This window comes from Capra hircus, chromosome 29 (assembly GCF_001704415.2).
Source record: "Capra hircus breed San Clemente chromosome 29, ASM170441v1, whole genome shotgun sequence".
NCBI classification, from domain to species: Eukaryota; Metazoa; Chordata; class Mammalia; order Artiodactyla; family Bovidae; genus Capra; species Capra hircus.
In genome coordinates this window covers 42,709,993-42,733,321 of record NC_030836.1, presented here as the reverse complement: position 1 = coordinate 42,733,321, position 23,329 = coordinate 42,709,993, and the positions used below count along the sequence as shown (strand labels likewise).

Below are 23,329 nucleotides of genomic sequence, written 5' to 3'. Positions count from 1 at the left end.
TGGGCCCCAGCCCCTCGTTCCTGCACAGCTGGAGACTGCGCCGCCCGGCTGGCTGGGGCCCAAGTCATCTCTTGTAATTGGGTTTCAGGGCTGCTCGTGGTTATGCTAATGGTGGGACTCTGGGACCCCTGGCTCCTGGGGGCAGGGAGGCCCAGGCTGCAGCCAGGGCCCCACAGCGCTGCCGACTCAGCACTGCCTTAGAAATCAGTCTGCCTGATTCAAAGCCTGGCTTCCTTGCACGAATCATGTTAACCTCTCTGAACATCTATTTCCTCATCTGTTAAGTGAGAAAAATAATAGTACCCACTCATTAGGCTCTCCAGGGAGGGAAGGGTAAAATGAAAGAATCCACTGGAAATGCTTGGCCCAGCGCCTAGCACAAAGAATTTGCTCGATAAATGTGTTATTAAGTATTTTTTATTTTTGTTTAACGTCTAAAATTTCCTCCAGGAAAATGTGAACAGGGGCTAGCCGAATCTGTGTGATGAGCTAATGGGTGACTCCCTTTTCTTTTGCTTTTTTGGTATATTATCCAATTGGGGGCAATGAACACGAATTTCTTGCAACACAAAATGCCAATAAGTGGAAGGTGTCTGGGTAGATAGGAGAGTGGGTGTTGAGGGTGGGTGGGGTCCAAGGGCTTGGGATCTGGCTTGGGGGCCCCTGGCTGGGACGCTAGGTTTTCAGGGGCAGAGCCCAGGCAGGAGGGGATGAGGAGGGGCCTAGAACCACAGCAGGAACCGCAGCCAGGTCACCTGCTCTGAGCCTCAGTGGCTGACGGGGTGGCTTTCGTAGGGAAAGGCATGGGGCTGGGGTGCCCGGGGTAGACCAGGGAGCGGCCTGCAGATTTGGGCTGGGCATGGGTGAACGTGGAGGCCCATCTGAGGTTCGAGATAGCAGAGGAATGAGAGCCTGGCCCAGGGCCAGTGGGAAGGAGGAAGCTGAGGGGGAGATTTCAGAAGTGGGGCCCAGCTGCTCTCTCCAATGAGAGAAAAGCTCACACAGCAATGAAGACCCAGCACAGCTGAAAATTCCCAACAGATTTAGGGAATCTCAGGGCTCTGTTCAGAGAACAGGGAGTGAGAGGCTTGATCCTGGAGGCAAGCAAGCCGAATCTGGCTGAGCAGCATCCTGAGAGGGCCAGGCTCCAGAGTCAGAGCAATGGGATTGGAATTCTATCTCCACCACCCTCAGTGAGTGGCCTCAGACCAGACACTTACCTGAGCCTCAGTCTCCCAGTCTGTAAAATGGAGCTGTGCATCCAGCCAGTCCCCACACCTCTCCCTAGGAGGCTGGTGAACAAGCCTTGATGAGCAGAAGCTGCTGTGATCATTACTGTTGTTATTTTAAATTGTATCTATTTGTTCCTTCTTGGCGGCGCTGGGTCTTCATTGCTGCACTCGGGCTTTCTCTCGTTGCAGTGATCGGGGGTGCTCTGCAGTTGCTGCACTCGGGCTTTCTCTCGTTGTGGTGATCGGGGGTGCTCTGCAGTTGCAGTGTGCGGACTTTCTCTCCTTGCGGTGATCGGGGGTGCTCTGCAGTTGCGGTGTGAGGGCTTCTCACTGCGATGGCTTCTCTTGTTGTAGAGCAATGGTTCTAGGCACGAGAGCTTAGTTGCCCCAAGGCACGTGGGATCTACCAGGACCAGGGATGGAACCAGTGTTCTCTGCATTGGCAGGCAGATTCTTAACCACTGGACCACCAGGGACCTTGTTATTATTAAGGTCTCCTCCTTCCTCCTGGCTGACTGGGGAGAGCGGGGACCTCACTCCTGCACCCAGTGTCACCACGAAGCTCTGTGATACTGTGACGGTTTTACAGGCTTTTGAAACCTTATCATCCATGCCCCAGAGACCTTCACTTAACTGACCTCTCTACCCCCCAACACAGGAGGAAACTCCCCAGGGAGTGGAACAATTGGCCCAATATCACGGCTGGGGGTTACAGGACCGGGCCTTGCAAAGCGCAAGGATGTTGCCTCCCCCAAAGTGGATTATGGGTTTGGACTTTGCCTCTCTGGGCCTCGGTTTCCCCATCTGTAAACAGGGCGGGAAGGGGTGTGTATACACACGTACATGCCTATTAAGATGATCAGCAGAAGTCCGTATGAAAGCCTGGTGCTGAGAAGTGTGAGCCTCGTGTCCCCCAGGAGGGGCCCCTCAAGCCTGGGGAATGTCCAGTAAGCCTCTCACTTTCCACCAGGCAGCCCCAGTCACAGGACCGTGACCTTGGCCTGGGGGAGGGAGCTTGTCAAGCACAGCAACTGCTCGCACAGCTTGAGATGCCTTTGAAGCCTCTTGTTCTATCTTCAAAAATTCAGCACATTTCACATTTTATTCCATCTGTGGGGCGTTTCTAATCTAAAACGTGTTTTAAACAGGTTGCCCACCGCAGCCCTGCGGGGAGGCAATGGTGTTGATTTCCTGGGAACAGAATCCCCAGACCACCTAACCCTTCCTCCCCACGAGGCTGGGGCCACCATTCCACTGTCGGGGGCCAGGCAGGCAGTCAGTTGTCACCTCACAGGTACCAGACACTGTGCTAGAGTCCGGGGCACGGCTGAGCGGTGGGGCTCGGGCAGGGGGAGGCGGGGCAGGTACCACAGGATGGACAGGGTTGTTTTGGGAGAGAACCAAGGAGAGGATCTGGGAGGGGGTCACCTGGAAAGCGAGGTAGCCCCCGGGCCCTCTGACCTTCTCCCCTACTCTCCCTTAACTCACTCTGCTTCAGCCACAGCGGCCTCCTGGCTTGCCTCCAACCTTCCAGGCAGGCCTCTGCCTCAGGGCCTTTGCACAGACCAGCCTCTGCCGGGCCCATGCTCTTCACAAATGGCCCCCTTTTCAGCAGGTCCTCGATTCCTCCTAGATGAGCCCCTCCACAGCTGTCTGCCACTCTCTCCTCCCTTCTCTACCCTCTTCGCAACTTCGGGCAATGATGCTAATGGTAATTCTCATTTGAGTTTATTTTGCTGTTTCTCGACTGTTAGGTGATGAGCTCTGTGCCAGCCGTCTGGGTCTCAGAGCCTGGCACGTGTCCGGGCTGCATGTGACTTTGTCAAGCGATAGATAGCTGAGACCTGGCCTTATGAGGAGGGTGGAGCAAAGCAGGCCAGGCAGAGAGGCTGGGTGATTTCGGGGAGCAGGCCTCTCCCTGAGCCGGCCCTGGAGGCCAGGACGAGGGCACATGGCAGTCACAGCCTCTGGGAAACACCCAGAGGGGCTGCGCTGGCTACAAAGTCACCGCTGTGCCCGCTCACCCGGCTTCTCCCTGGCCCAGTAACCTGCTCAGCGCTTTCCTTGGGTCACCGAGTCTCCTCTGTGGCGGCCCAGCCCCCCACAGTGCCCCTCCTCCCTCGGCTGGGCAGCTCCTACACGGCCTCCTGCCTCTGCCCTTGAACCAGCCCTGCCGCTTGCACGGCCCCCTCCCCCGTCCTGCCTGCTAGGGCCCCCCGGGTGGGCTCTTCTGCAGGGCCCCATGGATGAGAGCGGGACCCCATGCAGCCTGGCTGAGTGACTGTCAGGTCACGGTCAGATTGGTTCAGCAAATTGTTAGTGGGCGCCTGCTGTGTACTAGTCTGTGCGCTCAGCGCTGGGACAAACTGTGGATCAGACACACGGAGCGAGGGTGGGGAGGCAGACGCTTACCTGGGAGGTGAGGATGCTGGAGGCAGTGATTCATGGCCCACGGGAGGGTGGGGAGGGTGCAGCCAGAGACCAGCTCCAGACCCGGGGAGCTGGGTGCTCTCCTGGCTCTTGGGGAGGGTCTCCTCCAGGCAGAGGGAACAGCCTCTGCGAAGGTCCTGGGGCTGGAGGAAATGGGGAATGTTTGAAGGGGGCAGAGAGGAGAAAGGTAAGGTGTCATGGGCCTGGGGTGGGGTGTGGGAGCAGCCAGTTTTTTGTCCTGAGAGCAAAAGGGATCTTTTGGACCTTTACCCAGGAAGCTGTGGTACCTTTACCCAGGAGTTGTTCAGGTTTGCATAGTGAGAAGATCCTTCTCCGTGGCCCAGCTTGCTCATCTGTAAAATGGGTTAGTAATTGTATCCTCCACAGAGGGTCAGGATCAAATGAGCCCATGTGAGTACAGATTTTACCTGGCCCCGGGCCCAGGCCCTCTGCCACTGGGGGCTCTTCCGCTATAAAAATATTAAAAGTTGATTGTATGACTTTGTTGGCATAAACACAATTTTATTAACATTTGATAGTATATATTTCCTATGTATATAACGTTATATATAACATTTTCTTCAACCTAAAGGCTCACTTCTTCCTTCTGATTCTTTTTTTCTGGCTGCACTGGGTCTTCGTTCTGGCACATAGCGCTCTCGTTGCTCCAGAGCCTGAGGGCTCAGCAGTTGCAGGGCACGGGCTTTGTTCATGCACAGGGGGTCTCACTACCCTGACGAACCTGGGGTCCCTGCACTGGGAACACAGACTCTTAGCCACTGGCCCACCAGGGAAGTCCCTTTTCTTCTCATTTTAAGGGAAATTACCTTTTCAGGGTCCCTAAAAGAATTATGAGTCCCAGGCACATGCCTACTGCTCCTCTCCTGAGCTCTCAAAGTGGGGGCTACTTTTCTCTGCTGAGGTGCTCCCTCACAGGGCAGGAGGGGGTGGGTAGCAAGGGCAGTGGTGGGGAACAACCAGAAGAGGGGGAGGTGTCCTTGGGCCCCTCCCCCTGCCCTCCCCCACCTTCCCTTCCCCACTCTCCCCTCCCCGCTCTGCCTCCCCTCTCCCATCTTCCCCCCCCTCCCGTCCCCACCCTCCCCCTTCCCCGTCCCCCTCCTCCCTCCCCACCTTCCCCCTCCCCCCATCCCTGTCCTGCTGCTGCCCTGTTCCACCACCTTCTGGCCCCTTTGATCCTCCCTGGGCCTGTGGAGAGCCAGGCAAAGCCCACCCTCCCCTTCCCCAGCACAGGCCCCCTGCAGCTGCCCATCGGACCAGGAGATGCCCAGGCTCACCTCCCTGCGTGCCCTCCTTCCCTCCAGGGTGTGCTGCCGCCTCCCCTGTGAAGCACACCACCCCCTCCCCGCCCCTTCTTCCTCCCTCACTGGGATGTTTACACACTCCTCCCCGCCCAACTTGGGCACCCTCGGTGGCCCCTGGCACACAGCTGGCACCCAATTAAAATGTTCTGTGCAGAGAGTGACGGGGAGGGGAGCACCGCAGAGTCCCCCGCGGTAACGGTGACCAAGCCCTTCGTGTCCGGCCCTCCTCTCCCTTTCACCAGGCAGTGGCCACATGCCAGCCCCTGAACTGGGCACAAACTGGGGAGCGGCTCTGCCCACACAGGACAGCAGGCCCTGGGGGTTGAGGGAGGGGCCGCCCCCCAGATGGCCCAGGGCGGGCAGGGGGAGTGGGGTTAGGGGACTGCATTTTTGAGCAGCAGAGTGGGGGCAGGGAAGGGCGGCAGGCAGGAGCAAGGCACCCCAGCACACCCTGGCACACCCGGGCGGCTGTCAGGGGACAGAGGATTTGGCAATGACCGGGGTGGACCTCATTTCCACCCCAAGGTCACAGGCTCAGCACTGAGGCTCGGAGCCAGTTAATTGTGTCCAGCTGAGCGTGGGGCCGCGGCCGGGCTGGACCACCTCACCCCGCAGAGGGGTGCCAACAGGCAGACTCAGATGCCAGGCGCTGGGCCAGGCACCTCACACACTCTGGCCAAGGAGCACACGCCCCCACGCCCCCAAAGACTGAAGAAACTTCAGGCCCCCCGACAAAGCTCAGGGCCAGGCCTGGGCCCTACTCCCTCACTCAGCCACTCGCAAGCTCAGTGGCCCTGCTTAGCTGGGCAGGTTCCGGCCCTCTGGGCATGGCTGGGCCGTAGACTCTGGCTTGGGCCGGAAAGCCAGCGCTGTGCTCACCTCCCTCGCCCACCTCCCGGCTCAGCAGGAAGACCCTTTCAAACAGAGGGAGCGTTCAGGGGTTAATAAAACGGGCGCTGACAACCAGCCATCCTGGCTTAAGGCCCTTTCCCCCGATCCAGCCTGGCACGCCAAGAGCCTCAGTTTCCTCATCAGAAAAGTGGGCTAATGACCAGCTTTGATTTAGAGCCTCAAACCAAACTGAGCGGAGCATGGGGGCAGTGGTGCAGCAGAAAGGGGAGGCGCTGGAGACTCCAGCCCAGCGTCCAGGTGAGGCGGGCGGGCCAGCCTTGGCCAGGCAGCAGGAAGGCCTGGAACTGCCCCGCTTTGGGTGGGAGGCTGGGCAGCACACCCAGGGGACCGCCTGTGGTACCTTTGGCCCTGCTCCCCCATTCCCCATGTCCCACCCAAGCCTCCAGGTCATCCCCCCAGCTCTAAGTGCCTTGGACACTGTATGACCGGACATCCAGGCCCCTGGGGAGAGGGGCCCGGGGGAGAGAGGGCAGGGGCAGGGTTTAGATCCCTGAGTTACTGCCCCTCCCCGAGTCCCCCCCGCCAACGCCAACGGGGCTGCGGGGCACAGTGGGCTGGGGGATGGGGACTCTGCGGAGTAGCCTCCTGGGGTGCCTTGCTGAACTGGGGCCGCGTCCTCCGTGCAGCTTGAGTCTGAGCCCTCAGTGCTGAGCTGCACCTGTGCTCTCCCTCCTGTGGCAGGTGACGCCACCTGGCTACCGTGCCCCTTCCCCCAGCTCCGCCTCAGCCCCTGGGTGTCCCCGGCCTGGTGGCCATCAGGCCAATTCACCCCAGCCACATGCGGTGGGATTTCGGGCTCAGGGCAGGTGAATGATGGCATCTCTTTCTGAAGGGGCCTTCGGAAACGCAGGTCAGTGACCCCTCCCCGCCCACCCCTTTGCGGCTCATTGCCAATCCATTTGGCATCCAGCCCTCCACAAGCATAAGCCAGCTCATTTGCGGCCGGTGTTAATTAAGAGAGAGAGGTGATGGGGGGAGGCGGGGAAGGGCCATGGAGGGCAGCTTCCGGCAGCCGCCAGGACTGCCCTGAGGGATCGGGGGTGGGGGGGCTGGACCCGCGCCCACCTGAGATGCCTCGGCCTCCCCCTCAGGCTCCGGGGCAGACCGGTCCAGACATCCAAACCTTCATCTCTGCGGCCAACCTGCTGGGGTGGGGGCGGGTCCAGACTGCATCCCAGGGGCCTACTGTGTGCTCTGCCAGTAAGTGGAGGAGGCAGGCTCTGGTCCTGGCAGGGCTGGCTGGGGGGACCCTCCCTCTGGACTTTGAGGCCCACCTGCTCTGTGGCTTTGACATCAGACAGACCCAGTTCCAATCCTGCTATTGTGCAGCTCAACCTCTGGGCTTTGCTTTTCTTGTCTGTGAAATGGGAGCGATCGCACAGCACCTGTGGCTTTGCTGTGATAGTACCTGGGACCAGTCTAACTGGCAAAGAGCCCTCGCTCGGCCACTGGCCACCTGCGCTCCCGGGGCAAAGCCCACAGCCCCAGCCTTGGTGAGCCCCGCCCCCGCGGGCCGGGGTCCATCTCCGACTCCGGCTGCCTCGCCCGCCTGCTCTGCCCGCCTGCACCGCCCCCCCTTTTTCCGGCGGCCCCCCACCCCTGCTCTGGGAGCACCCAGCCGCTCCTCGCCTCTCCATCTTAATTAGCTGCTTGTATTAATCTTGCAAGTAACGTAGCAACTTGCAGCCCTGGGTTTTCGGGCTGTGGAATTAATTATTCCCCAAGCGAAGAGCTGTCAGCTCTGGGAGACCAGCCACTCAGAGCCACCCAGCACCACTTAGCAGCCTCCACCCAGGGGCCTGTGGCCTGGCTGGCCTGGAAATGGCCCCACTCCTGGCCTGAGCCCTGTTCCGTGAGTCCCCCTCCAGAGGGGCTGCAACAAGACTGGGGAAGGAAGGCCAGTAGGCCGGAGCAGTGTCACAGCCAAGGACTCCGGGGGCTGGGGGGCCGAGGCACAGGAGGTCCACGGCCCCCGCCGGCAGCACCTGGGCGTGCAGGACGCACCCGCCCCGAATCGCCTGGGTTCGCCCTGACGAGCCCTGAGCACGGTGGTTCACACCCAAGCAGCTGTGCAGTCAGACGCTGGGGCCCGGGCTGGGAGGGGCTCAGATCTTCGAGGCCCTGACATTCCAGCCAGGAGGCTGCCAGCTTCACTCTGCTCCGTGGGGAGGCCGGAGTGGGCAGCCAGCCAGGCAGGGTGAGACGGCCAGGGCGGCCCTCAGTCCAGCTCTGGTCGAGGAAGGGGGCTGGCAGAGCAGGGAGAGCCCTGTTTCTTCCTTGACCTTCACGCCGAGCCTATAAGGTGGCCTGTTCTCCCGTTTCACATACAGGGAAACCGAGTCACAGAGCGCGGTGGCTCAAGTCACCCATCTCTTCCGGCTGGTTCCAGTCCCAGGGCCCTGGCCCTTCCTGCACTGAGCCAGGGTGGGGCCCAGAACTCACGGGTGGGCGCTCTGGTCCGAGAGGCTCCCCACCCTGGTTCAAGGCTCTCACCCCACACGCTCATGCCCCGGGCAGCCCTTCCCCCGGCTGCGTCCCTGTGACCACAGGTCTGTGGCCCCTTGCAGCCTGTGAGCCCCACCCCTCTGCACTGCGCTGGTAGGCGAGCCCTGGGCACCTCTGGGGAAGGAAGGATGCGTGTGGCCAAGGGTTGCCTGTCACGCCAGGCCCTGCACGCAGCTGCTTCCGGACCCTGGTGCCCCCCGACTCCCCGGCCACCCTACAAACTCCAGGCCCATCAGGAGCCTCAGCGGGAGAGGAAGCCCCAGCCTCCTGAGCCCCCCGGTTATCTGCCTCTGCTTCAGAGAGCCCATGCCCGGGACCTGGGCTGGCACTCAGGCTCAGCTGGCAGCCCCTGGTCACCCCTCCACATAGCCGCCTGTCCCCTCAGCCTCTCCCCACTGACACCTTTGTCTCTCTGTCTCTTGCAGCCAACAGCTCCCTGCTCGGAGGTGGCGGCGGTGAGTAGACCCTTCCTGCGGGCTGGGGTACAGGGCTGGGTGGGTGGGGGTCCACCTCTCTCCTCCCAGCCCCTTCACCCACCTTCCGAGCCCAGCTGGCTGCCGTGCCTTCCCAAGGCTGCCCCCTCGTCCCCACCAGGCACCCCTCCCATCTCTCCACTCCGCCCTTCTTTACTGTCCCCCACGCCATCAGCCTCGCCTGGCCTCCAGTATCTGTAGGTGAAGCCGGACACCTGAACCACAGGCCTGGCTCCGGCATGGCTGGGTGACTAGGGTAGGTCCCTGCCCCCTGAACAGAGGCCGCCTGGTCTGTAACTGGGACTGGAAGGCCCCCTGAGGTTTCAGAGGGACTGGGCCTGGGTCGTGGGGTTGTAGCACCTGTGTGGTGGGAAAACCCCAGCCCTGCCCCCTGATCCACATGCCCTGGGCAAGTTTGCCCACCTGTGAGAGCAAAATGAGTGTCTCCACTCTGCCCTGCAGCCTCGCAGGGCAGCTGTGTGTCAGGACACGATCTTATCAAGCCAGGGAGAACCCCAGCACCCGTTAAGCCCACGAGAAGGCGGGTGTGTGCACTGTTCTGAGACCCACCATGACCCAGGGTGCAGCAGGGCCAGGTGGGCAGGGTGTTGAGGTCAGAGCGGGCCCAGCCTCCAGGGACGCAGGGCCAGGTCAACCGGTGCCGGTGGGGAGGGCCGGGGGGACAGTCCCTGTACCCCTAGTGCCTAGCCAGCCTGGCCCAGGCCGGCCATGCCAGCCCCTCGGCCCCAGCCCCTCGGCCCTTTTCGGGCTGGCCTGCCTACTGTCTGCTGGCGGCCCAATGATTAGTGAGCCAGGGGCCAGGGGTTAATGCGCCGTCGGATAAATCCCAGGGGCTGTGTTTACGGCGGCAGTGGCAGGGTCCAGGCCAGGTTTTAAAAGGGGGAAAAAATAAAAGGGGCATAGAAGGTCAGGAATAAATAAGAGCAGCGTTAAGAGCTGTCGGTGAGTGGCCAGGACGCAGGATGGGGATGCGGGGCGGGGGTGGGGGTCTGTTTGTGGTTGGAGATGTTTTACCTCCCTCCCCCGCTTCTCCTCCAGCCGTCCTGCAGGAGGTCACCACTACACTGGAGGCCTCACAGGATGAGGGGGCTTCACTTGGCAGGGTGGTCTGTACCATGTGGGCGGCGGGCTCAATGAGGCACACCTGTCCGGGCGTGGGGACCAGGGGGATGGGCAGGAAATAGTGAGCGGTGATGCGCAGTGGGAAGGGTGTGCTGGGCTGAGGGAACAGCACGGGCGTAGCCTGGAGTGAGGGAGACTCAAGATGGGAATGGTTAGAGCCCAGACAAGGCAAGGGGGACCGGGAGAGGACACAGGGGCCTTGGAGACCATGTGAGGAGCTGGAGTTTTAGCCGTTCCATTAGGAGGACAAGCTTCCCAGGTGGCGCTAGTGATAAAGAACCCGCCAGCGATGCAGGTTCGATCCCTGGGTTGGGAAGATGCCCTGGAGGAGAGCATGCCATTCCACTCCAGTGTTCTTGCCTGGAGAATCCCATGGACAGAGGAGCCTGGCAGGCTATGGTCCACGAGGTCACAAAGAGTCAGACAAAACTGCAGCGACTTAGCACACACATACACGTAGGAAGACAAAGGATTACAGAAGCTGTGGGACCTAAGTCAGGTCATCAGCCCTCTTCTGCTCAGAACTCTTCCGAGGCTCTCGCCTCACTTCCTCCCACGGCCCACAAGGCCTCCAGCCACGCATCAGACTCCCCACCACACTGCCTGGCCCTCTGCACTCCATGCCAGCCACACCGCCTCCCTGGAGCTCCTGGAACGCAGCCAGCCCACGTGGACCACAGGCCTTTGCACTGGCTCTTGCCGCTGCCCCAGATGCTCTCCGCAGACAGTCACGGCCGTTCCCTTCACCGCCTGGGAGTGTTTCCTCGCAGGCCCTCTGCTCTTGAGGGCCGCTCTGACCTCAGAATTGTAGCTGCTGCCCTGACCCCTGCCCCGCCTGACACTCCCTGGGCCCCTCACGCCGCTCTAGTCTTTATTTCCCTCCGACCGCCTCTCTCCTGCAGTGGCGCGTCACTTACTTGTCCCGTTCGTTTGTTGTCTGTTTCCCCATTGAGAGCAGTAGCTGCAGGAGGCTCGCTCCACTTAGAAGTGGTCTGGCGCATACAGTCAGTGCTCAATGCATGACTGATGAGTGAACGAACGAACCGTAGACAGTCAGGGGTGGCCTTCCGGGTCATCCAGAGGGCTTGCCTGACCCCTGTCCACGAGGACAGTGGGAGCCACTGCGGCTTCCTGCAGAGCGGGGAGAGTGGCTCACAGGTGGCCTGGGGGCCTCGCTCTGGGAGGCCAAAGGGCAGCTGCCCGGGCCAGAATGAGCAGCGGGGCCCGGTGGGGTCCCCTGTGCTCGCTTTCCTGCCGCACTGAGGGCGAGGGGAGGCTGGAGCCGGCCCCAGCACAGCCTGACTGACGCAGAGATGGATGGGGTGGGCCAGGACCCGGGAGGAAGTGGGCCCGGAGTCCAGCCTTTTAACGCCGGCCAAGATTTATGGAGCCGCCGCCAGGGCTCGCTGGGCTGCCACTCTGCTGATGGGATTGGGACAAGACGGAGGTGGCGGGGACCGGACTGGGGTTGGGGGGAGGCGAGGTGGGGGCTGGGGGGGGCCTGGCGCCCGCCTGGGGCGGAAATGGACACGGGCCCCAGACCCCCAGGATGTCCTCTGAGCTCACATCTGCCACCTGTGCCCTCCCTTGCCCCTGGTCCATCCATCCAGCCTTAACCCCCAACCTGCCAGAAGGGAGGGCACAGGCAGGGGCAGCCTGGGCCTAGGGGCCCCCATCTGACTGCCCGGACCCTGGTCTCCCCTGGTGCCCTCTTCTCCCGGGTCCAGCCCTGAAAGGGTTCAGGCCGCTCCGCACCCTCCCGTCACCACCCCTTTAGCTGTCCACCCACCACCCATGCGTTTAACAAGCACTGGTCCCCCACCCCCAGCCCCCCTTGCTGACCTCCCCTTGCGCCAGCTCCCGGAGCCTGGCTCCCCTTTCAACCTGCGGGTGTTTGTGTTATTCCTTCCCCCAGGAAAACATACTCTCCCCAGGAACAGAGTTCAGGGGATTCCAGGCCCCTGGATCAGCCTTTCTGGGGTGGTTAGTTGCGCCCCTGTGTGCAGGTGCACCTAGGAACTGGGGACCAATAGCCCCACCCCGGGGTCCACATCCGGCAGCCATCAGCTCAGAAAAGGGGCACCTAAAGCGGGGCCAGGACCGGCCGCAGGGCTTTGGTGCAGTGAACCCGCAGTGTTTACAGCAAGCCTGTTGGGGAGGGGGTTGGCTGGCACCTCAAACCTCAGTGGGAACTCCCAGGGGCTGCTTGAGCCCCTGGGCCTGCCTCACCCTGAGGTTGGGCCCCCACCAGGCCCTGAGGCCAAGGTCAGTGGTTCTGACAACACAGCGAAGGGCCCCTACCCCCCACAGCTCCCGGTGCTCTTTCTGATAGTAGGGGCAGGCAGGGGAGGACACCTGTGTCAGACCCTCCGACTCGGGACTTGACTCTGCCCTCAAAGAGGCTCACTTTGGTAGAAGTCTTCCAACAGAGAGAGGGCATTTGACTTGGGCCCCAAGGCTGCATAGGAGTTCATCAGGTACAGAGGGACGGAGGGGCCCACCAGGCAGAGGACCCAGCGTCTGCAGTGGGGGCTGCCTGGCCCACTCCTGCTCCCGCCTCCTTCCTGGACAGCCTTTTACTGGCTCGATAAAAATTTTAAAAAAAACAACCACTCTGCTATTGTATGGTAAGAAGGGAGGCGGGCCCTAAATCAGGACGGGAATCGACAGGGCCCTGACGCGTGTCTCTCCTGTTTATTAGGACTGAAATGTTTACTCGGCGATAAGGAGCCGGCTTTCTCTTGGAGATTTGTGCGCTCTTTTTCAATTACCCCTCGTCTTTCTCTGCCACTTTCGCACTAAAGGGATAATAAATGTATCGGAGCGTTTCAATTATTCATCTAAATCATGACTGCGCCTGCCACGGCCAAGCTTTAGTGACAGATTAATTCAGGGCCGCCTTCCTCCACTTGCAGCACCATCTCTGTGTCCGCCTGGCTGGGGCCCCGAGGGCCGGCCCAAGGATGGGCGCAGGGCGGGTTGGAGCTTCGTCCACACACACAGCCCCTGCCAAGGGCCCTTACTTCCAGAGGTCAGCCAGCGCCCCAGCACTGGCAGGCATGTGAGGGCGCAGCCACCCTGCCCTCCCGCCTGATGGCTCTGCACAGCCCTGCTCCCGGGCCCAGCCCGCAAGTCCGTGTCCGTGTCCCTTGCACTGCTGGGCCTCAGGCATCTCACACCAGGGAGAAGCCAGCATGGCTTGGCTCCTGGCATAGCCCTCTCCAGGCACAGGGCCTTTGCACATGCTGTTCCCAGGCTCGGAGGCTCCTCTGCCCTCCCACCACACCTTCCCGCCTAGTTATCTCCATGTCAGGACAGCCCCTCCAACAAGCAGTCCCCCAACACACACAGAGACACACACACACACACACACACACACACACACTCCTCACTCACTGCTCTGTCTCTCTGTCCACCAAGGGGCCTGCCAGCACTGGGAAACGGCAGACCCTGTCCCTCTTGGAAATCCGACTCGCGTTTGTGTAATTAAGTATCAACTGCCCCCCATCAGTGAAGTCACTGAGTCGTGTCCAACTCTCAGTCACTTCCCTTTCACTTTTCACTTTCATGCACTGGAGAAGGAAATGGCAACCCACTCCAGTGTTCTTGCCTGGAGAATCCCAGGGACGGGGGAGCCTGGTGGGCTGCCATCTATGGGGTCACACAAAGTCGGATACGACTGAAGCGACTTAGCAGCAGCAGCAGCCCCCCATCAGACCCCCCGCACTCAGGGGTGAGCACAAGTGTCTGTCTCTCCGCCTCCCAGCAAAAAGCAGGTGCCCAGTGCAGGCCTGCTGATGCCCGGGGGCATGTGCCCTCAGCCCAGCTGTCGTGGCACAGGCAGAACCCAGCACCAGGGCCCACCCTTTCCTCCACGCGGGCACCTGCTACCGTCCTTCTGTCTCTGAGTCCCTCTCGGTCCCCCTCGGTCTGTCTCTTGACGTCTCGCTCTAGTTTCCTCTCCATCTCTCCCCCCTGGCACGTGCCATCTCTCCTTCGCGCCTGCTCACTCGCTCGCCTTCCTTTGTCTGTAGACTGGCATGCCCGGGAGGATTAACAAGGCCTCTCAGGATTCAGGCCTCAGCTTCTGCCTGGCTTCGCTTGCCATCCCGCGCACCCCGGGCCTGGCCCTATCTCCCATCACCCCGCACTGCTAATCCGTGATTGCTCCCTGCTCTGCTCCGACTGGCTGGGGCCTGGCACAGCGGGCAGACCCTCTCCAGGCCAGGCTGGGCGGGGTCCGACCAGCCAGTCTTTTCTTTTTTTATAATTGTTTATTTACTCAGCTGCACTGGGTCTTAGTTGCGGTACAGGGGACCTTCCGTTTTTTGCTGTAGCATGTGGCCTCTAGTTCCCTGACCAGGGACTGAACCTGGGCCCCCTGCACTTGGAGCTTGGAGTCTTAGCCAGTGGGCCACCACCAGGTCCCAGCCATGCTTGAGCATGGCTCTGTGCCAGGCCAGGGCCGATGGGTGAACTCGGCAGGTGTAACCAGAAGCTGTCTGGGGCAGGGGGCTCTGCTGGGCGAAGGGAAGGGCATTCCTGGCCGCAGGCACAGCAGAGGCCATCTTGACCACACCCCTCCCTTGCTGGAACCTTCCCACTGCAGTGGCTCTCGGGGGCACAGCTCACCCCTCCCACCTCTCTCCCTGTCACCCTGCTGAGCCCTCTGCTTGGACCCCTCCTCCTCCGCCCTCCCCCCAAAGCCTATCACCCAGAGCTCTGCTCAGATGCCACCTCCTTGGAGGCACCTTCCCAACCTGAAACCAACCTGAAAGCCTCCTCCTCCCGGCTCCCTTGCCGCTCTGGAGTCTTTCCTTCAGCTGTTTCACGGGGGTGGTGATGTGAGAGCTTCGCCTCCTTTGCACCTGGCGTGGTGGGCCCACCTCCTTCTGTCCAATGCACCAGAGGTGGGAGGTTGCAGCAAGCAGAGGCCGGCTGTCATCTAAGGTGGAGGCTAGAGGGAGCCCCAGCGCTGCTCGGCGTTGATGATTTTATTTCATGGACTCGTGGGAGCCACGAGAGGTTTCGTGAGCAGGAGGGGGCCACGGTCTCCTCAAGTACAGGCCCCAGTTGAGGAGCAGGACTGAGGTGCTATCAGCGCTCCCTGCGTGGATGCTGGGCCTGGCTGAGCTCTCCCCGCAGGCTCTCACGTACCCGTCACAGCATCCTGGGACATGCGTACCCTTAGCATCTCCATTTTGCAGATGAGAAAACTGAGGCACCAGGTCGCTTGAGCTGAACTGCATTCCCCACCCCCATCCCTCGGCCCACCCTCCCTGAGGGGCAGAGAGAATGGTGGAGCCAGTGCCCCGCCCCACCCCGTGGGCAAGATGCTGCCAAGCCCCTGCCTGCAGCTGCCACGGGGATTTTTAATAACGGGAGTGATTTTTGCATGATGAATGAGGTGCTGCTGTTGTGTACATAATGAAGCCCTAATGTTTTCAAATCCCCATTTAAGGAGCTGATCTCACCCCATAATGAATTTCAGATCACATCTCCGAGCTGTCGTCCATCCGTCTTCTCCCGGGGGTACCCACCCACCTTGGCATCTCGAGGGTGAGGCCTGGCGAGGGTGGGCTCTGCTTCCCCCGACAGTGGGCTGAGCCCAAGCTGGGGCTGGGACACGTCTGTTGAGTGAATGAGTGACTGGGAGGGTGTGGGCAGAAGCCGAGGCAGTTTTGGCAATGGGGATCACGTGAGGTCGAGGCTCCCAAGTCTCAACCTGCGAGGAAAACGGAGGCCAGAGAGGAAGAGAGTAGGGAGGACTGGAGAGAAGGGGGCCCGAGGCCGCAGGCTGAGTCACTTGGCCAGAACTTATGGCTGGGCCTGCACTCTGCAGGTCAGGGGCCTGGGGTGCAGAGACTCAGGCTTCTGGCTCCTTTCAGCCCAGGCGGTGGGCGTTTGTGCAGGGGCTGGGATGGGCTACACCTGCGTGGTCAGAGTGGGCAGGATCTACAGGGTGAGCCGTCTAAATGGGAAGTGATGGAGAGGGCCCAGCCCCAGGTGCCTTCCGGGGCTTGAGAGGTACACCCCTCCCCTGGCCCCTCAGGCCTCAAGCTCACTCCTCTGCCTCTGCAGCCCTCTCCCTGCCAGGGCTTTCTGGGAGACATCTCCACTAGCAGTGTGTCCTGTCCCTTGGGCGAAGGGGCCCCAAGAGCATTTGGGACAGAGGCATCTTTTGCCTATGGAGTCCTGTGCCTCGGTCTCCTCGTCTGTAAAATGGGACGACAGGTGATAACACTTTGGTACCGTCTCGCACGGAACCCTCAGCCCAAACGCAGTGGGAGGTGCTGTTGCCTTGTACAGGCGAAGCTGAGCAAAGAGGTGAAATGACCGGCAGCGGGGTGGGAGAGCTGGGGGAGGAGGCCTTGGGTCTCCCGGAGCCGGGTCTGCTCCTGAGCCACACAGCCCCAGTGAGCTCATCTCAGAGGCTCTGGCACTCGGCACCTGGGAAGGCACGGGGGGCCCACAGGAGCCCTGGGCAGGGCAGGGCAGGGCGGAGGGCTGCCCAGACAAGACCTCACCACCCACAGCTGCTGAGAGCAGCTCCGCCCCTGTGAGCCTCGTCCCTGCTGGAGAGAGGTGGGGGCCAGGGCAGCGCTCGGAGCATCTGCTATCCTGTAACTGAGACCTCAGACGCGTCACTAAATCATCCTGGCCCTGAGCCTCCCCTCCTCTGGCCACCTCGCCACAAACCTCAGACCTCCCCCCAAATTTTCTGAGGCTCGGAGAGGTTAAGTGACTGGCCCAAAGCTGCCAACAAGCTTGTGGGCAAGGTTTCTGGAAAGAGAAATGCCAGAAAGAGGCGAGCAGGGGGCCAGACCCACAGGACGTGGAGGCGGGTGGAGAAGAGAGGGGAAACGGAGGGGCAGGCCCAGGGCTAGCCAGGGTCCCCTGTCCTCTCTCAGGGCACAGCTGCCCTCCTCTCCCCCAGGCCACAGCCCTCCTTGTGTTCCTGTAAATAATTAATTAGCCCCTGCTTGCTTGTTTGTTTAGAATGAGGAATGCTCCCCCACTGAGATGCATTTATTGCTGAATAAATTTAAATATCTAATCTTCCCTTCATGAATATTACAGCACCCTAAATAGCAGCCAACATATCCTAAGCGCCTTGGCAAATGGCCCCCACGGGAGCCTGCCTGCTTCGCCACCGCTGGCTCCACCGAGGCCCGGCTCCAGCCCCTGCCCTCTTTGGATGCCCTGCCGGCCCCGGCCTTGCTAGGAAGGCCCTGAGTCTGAGCTGATGCTCCTGAAGGCTGAGAACAGGGCTGTGGAGGCCGCAACAATGGCAGGAGGCTGGGGTGGGCTTCCAGGCAGGGTGGCAGGCCTTCTCTGGGGGACGTACCTGGACCTGGGTGGAGAGTCAGGGCTGGAACAGAAAAGAGACAGACGAGGTCTGCGGACAGCAGCGTCTGAGGAGATGGGGAAGGAGGCAGAAGGGATCAGGGAGGCAGGAGGATGAAGAGAGCAGGTCTCCTAAGCCTCCCTGCTGGGCTGGATGCAGACAGCCAGCGGTCAGCCTGTGGGTGCAGCTGAACGGTCTGCAAGGGGAGAGCCCCCAGACCGCCCAGCAACCAGAGGTCCTCTGAGCAGCCCCTCTGTTGGGAGAGGGATGGGCAGAGGTGGGGAGGGGCCAGGAGCCAGGCTGCTGGGGGCTGGTGGAGACAGTAGCTGCAGGCAGGACGCCTTCCTGAAGTGTTTGAGTGAGGAGGGCACACAGCAGCCAGCCAGCGTGGAAGGGCAGCTCAGAGTAGGAACAGTGGGGACGGGTCCTGCTGTGGCTCTCGAGGAAGTAGAGCTGCCCAGCTGTGTGACCTTGGGCAAGTCTCTCACCCTCTCTGCGCCTCTGTGTATTCTTTGCTAAAGCAAGAAAAGCAATAGCACAGCCAGGCTGTGAGGATCAAATGTGACGGTGGATGTATACGGCTCAGCGCCTTGCTCACTAAGAGGCTGAAATTAAGGAGCCGTGTCTGGGAGCTGGGGCTTCCCTGGCGGCTCCGTAGTAAAGAGTCTGCCTGTCAGTGCAGGAGATGCAGGTCTGATCCCTGGGTCGGGAAGATCCCCTGGAAGAGGAGATGCCAACCACTCCAGTCTTCTTGCCTGGAAATTCCCAGGGACAGAGGAGCCTGGAGGGCCGTAGTCCATGGGGTCATGAAAGAGTCAGACACGACTTAGTGACTGAAGAAGAACAGCAATAAAAATCTGGGCGCTTAAACAGGAGGAGTGAGGAGGAGGCTGCGGAGGGAGGCGGCGCGGGCCTCAGGGCCGTCTCCTCGCAGGGGAAGGGCTCCGCCCAGACTGGTGGAGAGGCCCCCAAGGGAGGCCTTATCGCCCATGTGGGCTCAGGCTCTGCAGCAGAGACCCCAGGGTTTCTGCTGTCTTGAAGTAGGGCGGGGTCAAGTAGGAGGTTTGGGGGAATGTGGCTGAGGGCGCCAGGAAGGGTTCTGAGGGTCAATTGGTATGAACTGGGGACACCCCCCTACCAGGCAGGCCCAAGGCCCAGCTGCCCCACTGTCCTAATAACAGCCAATGATAGTCAGGTGGGGAGGGGGGAGGAAGGGATGGGACCCCCAGAAGCCTCCTGCTTCCGGTCTCCAGGGCTCAGCTTAGCCCTACCTAATAGCTGGGGCAGGGCCTGGGGGTCGGAGCCAGGGGAGGGGCAGGTCATGGTGGGAGGCGTGAGAAGGGGCAGTCCTTTGCCCTGTAGCTAAGGCCAGTGGGGCTGGGGGCCTCCTCAGGGACGGGAGAGCCACAGCCCTGCCCTGTGGTTGGGGAAGGGGGACAGAAGGGGGCCAGGCTGGCTCTGGCTTGGGGGGATGGTGGGCAAGGGGGGAACCTCGAGCCTGACCCTCACCTCTGCTCTGGGTGAACGCCTCGCTGGGCGCTGTCATGGGAGTCATATGGCCCAGCCCTGTTCTGGATGCTGCGGGGGGTGGAGGGACTCCAGTCCAAGGGCTCTGTCGGCGCCAGTTCCTCCCGCCTCCTCCCACCTCATGCCCCCAGGTCAGCACCAAAGGCCTGGCTGCAGGCCTGTCCACTTCTGCAGGAAACATTAAGTCCCTGAAACAGATCTCGCTGAGCTCCACTTCCGCACGGCCCCCCACTGCGGGCCAAGGTCACCAGCAGGGTGGACAGCACTGGGAGATGGCAGGCAACTTGCTGCCAAGTGGATGAGACCACTGTGCCAGGGCCGGGAGTTCCCGTGCTCACCCCATATGCCCTGGACGCCGCCTCCCACCGCACTCCCGGTGTACACGGGTCGGGTACAGGCCCATACAGCCTCAGTGTCCTAGTAACAGCCAATACTCAAGTCGCCTTCACTCATGCCAGGCACTGGCTTAAGCACATTACAGGAATTAATTTAATCCTGCCAATATTCCTATGAAGTGGGTAGTCATATTATCCATTTTACGGATGGGGCAGTTGAGGTCCAGAGAGGTTAACTGCCCTGGATCACACATCTGTGACTGGCAGAGTTTGAACCCAGGTTGCCCAGCTCCACAGCCCCCGCTGTTGCGCATGGCACTGGGTGGCTCTGTGGTACCCCCCGCCCCCAGAACAGACACACCACAAGTAGACGATGTACGCCCACTGTGCCACACCACCCACCCTCTGCTCCCTCCCATGGGCTGCAGCTGCCCTCAGCCCTGCCCATGAGAGGGGGTGGCAGGGGACCCAGTCCCAGATTCCCTCCCGGGGATCCCCCAGTTCCTCTACCCCTCGCCCCCACCCCAGCTCCTAGGATGCTTGGGAAATCACCTGGTACCATCTCTGGGTGAAGTCTCAGAATTAGGCTTAATTGGCCTCACAGGCACAAAAGAAAACAGAAGCCACGGGCCTGGTTCAGCTGCGGCCCTGGTCCTGAGTGCAGATTTTGAGGGTGGGGCTGTAATGAAGCAACTAGGCCTTCAGTTTGAGGTCTGTGAAATGGGGAAATGGTAGTACTTCCTGCTGCAGAGCATTGAGCTCAGTGTCCAAGAAGCCCCTGGCACAGGCCTAGGTGCAGCTGGAGCTGGAGACCTGCCGGAGGTGCGTGATACTCTCCTGGGGAATGGGGGCGGGGAGTGGTCACTGCCCCAGTATTTCTGATGAGGCAGGGTGCGCTCTGGGAAAGGGGAAAGGGCTTGCCAAGGCCCTGCAGCCAATGCGGGGGGAGGTCAGGGAGAAGAACCGTCTCTTCCACGCCTCCCGCCGCGCCCACGACGACTTGTTTATCTGGATCCGGGTCCCCAGGGTCGCTGGTGAGGCCCTAGAGCCGCCCTCGGATAAACAAGCCCAGGCCCGGCCCCAATTAAGCCGGATGCACTAACGAGGCGACTTGTTAACGAGCTTGGGTGCACGCCCGGAGACACCTGCGCGGCCTGGACCACCCTCCCGCGCGGTGCAGGAAGGAGCTGGAAGACCTAGCTGGAAGGCCCCCATGGGATCAGCCTCAATCTAGGTGGCTTCAGTGTCCGCGTCTGTAAAGTGAGTCTTGAGTGACTGAGTGAGTGAAGTCGCTCAGTCGTGTCCGACTCTTTGCGACCCTATGGACGGTGGCTACCAGGCTCCTCCGTCCATGGGATTTTCCAGGCAAGAGTACCGGAGTGGGTTGCCATTTCCTTCGCCAGGAGATCTTCCCAACCCAGGGATCGAACCCAGGCCTCCCGCATTGCGGGCAGATGCCTTACCCTCTGAGCCACCGTCTTAAGAGTTTGTAAATGGCAACCCACTCCAGTAGTCTTCCCTGATAGCTCAGTTGGTAAAGAACCCACCTGCAATGCAGGAGACCCCGGTTGGATTCCTGGGTCGGGAAGATCCCCTGGAGAAGGAATAGGCTACCCACCCCAGTATTCCTGGACTTCCCCTGTGGCTCAGCTGTGCAGTCCTGCGGTCGCAAAGAGTCAGACACGACTGAGCGACTTTCATTTCCCAGCCTTCTTACCTAGAGAATCCCATGGACAGAGGAGCCTGGCGGGCCACAGTCCATGGGGTAGCAAGAGTCAGTCATGACTTAGCGACTAAACCACCACCAAGAGTTTGTAAAGCGGGTCCGAGAGGGCCTCGCCTTCGGAGGTCGGCGTTCGGATCCCAGGCTCCTCCCGCGAAGGTGGCGACTGGCAGCGGGCCCCGCGGCCGGGAGGGCGGATTTTCCCCCTTGTCCGGCTCTGGCTGCGGATCGTGTCGCTCGGACCCGCCCCCCGAGTCCCGGCGCCGCCTCTGACCCGGGAGACCCCAGCCCCGCCTGCGCCCCTGCCGCGCGCCCAGGAAAGAGCAGGGTGGACGGGTCGCGACCCCTGCCGGCGGGTCTGCGCCGGCTCCCGCCGCGGCCCGCTCTGGCCCCCGTCTACGCCTCGGTTTTCCCAGCTGTGAAACAAGAGTGGGACTGGGGGTGCGGGAAGAGGGTGGAGGGGTGAGGGACCGTCTGGAGGCCGCGGGAGAAAGGCTCGGGGCCGGGTGAGTCCCGGCACAGCCCAGGGATTGGAGTCTTCCCTCCGTGGGCCTCGGCCTTCTCTGTAAAACGGACTCAGCGGGTGGCTGGGAGCCCCACCACTCACTGCCCGGTTCCCTGCAGTGGACGGCTGCATCCACCGAGCCGCCGGACCCCTGCTCACCGACGAGTGCCGGACCCTGCAGAACTGCGAGACCGGCAAGGCCAAGATCACCTGTGGCTATCGGCTGCCGGCCAAGTGTGAGTCCCCGACACCCCCACCCCGTGGGGTGCAGACGGGGCGCCTTGCGTAATTACTGTAATTCGGGATTAGGGGTGCACCCCCGACAGAACTGCTGGAGGCCTCCTCCGGGGGCACTTAAGTGCCAGGACCTGGCCCCTCCTCTCAGATCCCAGGAAGCAGGTGTGCGGAGGGCATGCGCAGAGGCTGGGCGCGGCAAGGACCGAGTGAGGGGAATAGCTAAGGAGGCAACAACGGCCATTGTTTCAGCCTGGTCCAGACAGATGTGGGGTGGGGGCCTGCGTAGGCTGGCCTGTCTGTGCAGGTGTGAATTATGGGTGGGGTCCCTACCCGGGGAAGATCAGAATTTGGGCAGGAGGGTGCTTGTTTCCTGTCTCCTCCAGGGCCCAGGGGCTTCCCTGGTGGCTTAGCTGGTAAAGAATGCGCCGGCAATGCGGGAGATCTGGGTTCGATCCCTGGGTTGGGAAGATCCCCTGGAGAAGGAAATGGCAACCCACCCCAGTCTTCTTGCCTGGAGAATCCCATGCACAGAGGAGCCTGGCGGGCTACAGTCCATGGGGTCACAGAGTCGGACACGACTTAGCGACTAAACCACCACCAGGGCCCAGGCCGGCAGGAGGGAAAGCCGAAGACCGCCGGGAGCTCCGGCCGGTCTGACCTCACCCCCTCCCACAGATGTCATCCACACGGTGGGACCCATCGCCCACGGAGAGCCGAGCGCCAGCCAGGCTGCCGAGCTCCGCAGCTGCTACCTGAGCAGCCTCGACCTGCTGCTGGAGCACCGGCTCCGCTCGGCGGTGAGGGGCGGCGGGGCGGGGTAGGGGGCGGCCTGGCGGGAGGCGGAGCGAAGAGTGACGCTGTCCCCAGTCCCTTCTCACTACCCCTCATTCCTAGGCGTTCCCCTGCATCTCCACTGGAGTGTTCGGTGAGTGAGAGGAAGGGCGCAGATGGGCGGTGCGCGGGCCGGAGTGGGCGGGGCAGAGCGGCGAGGGGCGGAGCTCGAGACTCACTGGGGCCCGCGGTCTGGTCTGCAGGCTACCCCAACGAGGCGGCGGCCGAGGTAGTGCTGACCGCTTTGCGCGAGTGGCTGGAGCAGCACAAGGACAAGGTGAGGCCTGGGTCCGGCCGAAGGGAGCGGACGGAGGTGGGCGGCGGGGCGCATGTGACCAGCACCACCCGTCATCTCCAAGGAGTGTGCAGAGCGCTGGGCACTCGGGGCTCTAGCCTCGTGCTTGCTCTCTGCGTTCTCTTTTACTCCGGGCCTGTTTTCCTCCTCTACGGCCAGGGCACAAGGCGCTTCGAGAAGGGGATAGCGGGGTGCACATCACACCACGAGCCCCTTCTGTAGTCCGAGCTCTAAACCCAGATTGAAGTGTGCCCCAAGGACAGGGCAGGGGAAACCCCACAGCGGCGAGGGTGGTAGTTAGGGCCCAGGAGCCGGGGAGCCAATCGCTTCCGCCCAGGCTCAGCAGGTCCTGATGCAGGTGGACCGGCTGATCATCTGCGTGTTCCTGGAGAAGGACGAGAACATCTACCGAGAACGCCTCCCCCACTACTTCCCGGTCGGTAGGTGCCTCCTGCCCCCACCGCGCCCCCGCCAGCCCCTGTCCCGCCCCGTCCACCCAGGACAGGCTCTC

At 61.6% G+C, this 23,329-nt stretch overlaps 1 protein-coding gene across 1 annotated transcript in view; it reads left to right on the top strand.

Annotated features, from left to right (window-relative positions):
- MACROD1 (MACRO domain containing 1) overlaps window positions 1-23,329 on the top strand; it is a 194,768-nt gene that overhangs the window by 171,102 nt on the left and 337 nt on the right. The window contains exons 4-9 of the mRNA XM_018042913.1: window positions 8,827-8,856; window positions 21,575-21,691; window positions 22,368-22,489; window positions 22,587-22,617; window positions 22,727-22,800; window positions 23,177-23,258. Of these exons, the coding sequence (XP_017898402.1) occupies window positions 8,827-8,856; window positions 21,575-21,691; window positions 22,368-22,489; window positions 22,587-22,617; window positions 22,727-22,800; window positions 23,177-23,258 (456 nt within the window). The remainder of the gene's footprint in view (window positions 1-8,826; window positions 8,857-21,574; window positions 21,692-22,367; window positions 22,490-22,586; window positions 22,618-22,726; window positions 22,801-23,176; window positions 23,259-23,329) is intronic.